The sequence below is a fragment of the Limulus polyphemus genome, unplaced genomic scaffold (genome assembly GCF_000517525.1).
Source record: "Limulus polyphemus unplaced genomic scaffold, Limulus_polyphemus-2.1.2 Scaffold3991, whole genome shotgun sequence".
NCBI classification, from domain to species: domain Eukaryota; kingdom Metazoa; phylum Arthropoda; class Merostomata; order Xiphosura; family Limulidae; genus Limulus; species Limulus polyphemus.
This window is the reverse complement of record NW_013669601.1, coordinates 15178-16948: the sequence shown is the minus strand read 5'-3', so window position 1 is coordinate 16948 and position 1771 is coordinate 15178. Positions and strand designations below refer to the sequence as shown.

The window sequence follows — 1771 nt, the reverse complement described above, 5'->3', positions numbered from 1 at the left end:
TATTCAGAGTAATTATAGAGTGATATCTAAATAAACAGATTCAATATTTTATTATTCAGAGTAATTATAGAGTGATATCTAAATAAACAGATTCAATATTTTATTATTCAGAGTAATTATAAGAGTGATATCTAAATAAACAGATTCAATTCCTTATTCTTTAAAGTAATTCTAGAAAGGTGACTAAACAAAATTGACTAAATGACTACTAATTGAACATATTTACTATCAATTATTTATTATAATTCTAGAATTATCACTACTAGTTAAACAGATTCACTATATTATTATTTTTCAAATTTCTAGAATGAAGATCACTTATTAAATAGGTTCACTATTTCATTCTTGAACATAATTCTGCGTGACGACAAGTTAAATAAATTCATTGTTTTATTATCTAACAGAATTCTAAAATGATGAATATTTGTGAAACAGATTCACTATTTTATTCTTTAAGATAATTCTGACTAATAACAAGGTAAACAGACTCACTGTTTTACTATTCATCGGATTTCTAGAATGATGGCTAGTTAAACAGATTCATTGGTGTATTATTTATCAGAATACGACAAGTTAAAAATATTCTGTACTTTATTCTTTAGCGTGCTAATGGTCTTGAAGCTCCAGAAAGACGGTAGCCGTACAGATACGTTTTGACATAGGAATAGCCATATTTGTTCACTAAACCTCCAATTATATCATTCATAAACAAGCCAGCCAGCACACAGCATTGCAGAAACTTGGATTTGACATTATTTTAAACGATGGCTAATAGACTAGATCCAAACTGTATTCTAGCAAACTTCAATGTAAACGTATGTTCTGCTTTATTATTGTAAAACTTGAGACGTTCTACTTACGTATTTCATCAATGTGTGGAGTGAACGACATGGTGACGACGATAAGGACCACGGCGATGAGAAAAATTACTCCACTGACCACTCCAACCACGATAGCTACAACTCTAGTTTCTGTTTCCTCTCTGTATACCGAGTGGTCATCTTCTTGCGAGTGCTGGTCATAATCTACTTGAGACACGACTCGAGCCGATGCGATCTTCCCTCCCGACATTACGTAAGTAATGGGCAACGCTTCGTGTTCAGCTTTCCGTATTTTTAATCGTATGTTTATGTTCTTTTTGTGCTTTATTAAGATGGAAAATCAGTGCAGACAGTTTACTAATTAACTTCTAGAAACTAATAGTTATAACACAGAATGAGGCCGCAGCTAGACGTTCATTGGACTGTACTTGGATAGGTTTTGTTTTCGCTGGAATGCCACGTTTTTTTCTGCCTTTACTTTCAAGATCCCCACAGTTGAACATTGCAATATTTTCCTGTTGATTTAGTAATCAGTGGCGATCTCTCTCCTTTTTTTTTTTTTACTACACTATTACAAACCTACTCGCTAAATGAAGCTATGAAGATTCGCTAACCTTTTAGACTCTAAAACAGTATACCGTGTAACATTAACATTAACATCAAATCACAAGCTTATTTTTTCCTTTTTTGCAGGCACGAACAGCACTCCCACCTGAGACTAAAGCACACCTGTTCTCGTGCATGATGTCTTCCAACGCGTGCATCCAGAAAAGCGTGAATGCAGAACATGCGCAGGAAATATCAAATAAAATCGATACCATACTTTACAGCGAGAATGCTAGTCTAACTCGTAACTGATGCAAGATCAGTGTAACAATTCAGTGACTACATAGATAGATATTGACGTAGGCATTGCTATATTTGTCCACTAATCCAGCCGCTACGTCGTT

The 1771-nt window shown here is 34.0% G+C and overlaps 1 protein-coding gene across 1 annotated transcript in view; it reads right to left on the bottom strand.

The window, feature by feature from the left end:
* The window catches only part of LOC111088543, an 82431-nt gene extending 80900 nt beyond the window's left edge, over positions 1-1531 (bottom strand). The window contains exon 1 of the mRNA XM_022399006.1: positions 861-1531. Within this exon, the coding sequence (XP_022254714.1) occupies positions 861-1071 (211 nt within the window). The 5' untranslated portion in view covers positions 1072-1531. The remainder of the gene's footprint in view (positions 1-860) is intronic.
* Positions 1532-1771: the final 240 nt, after the last annotated feature.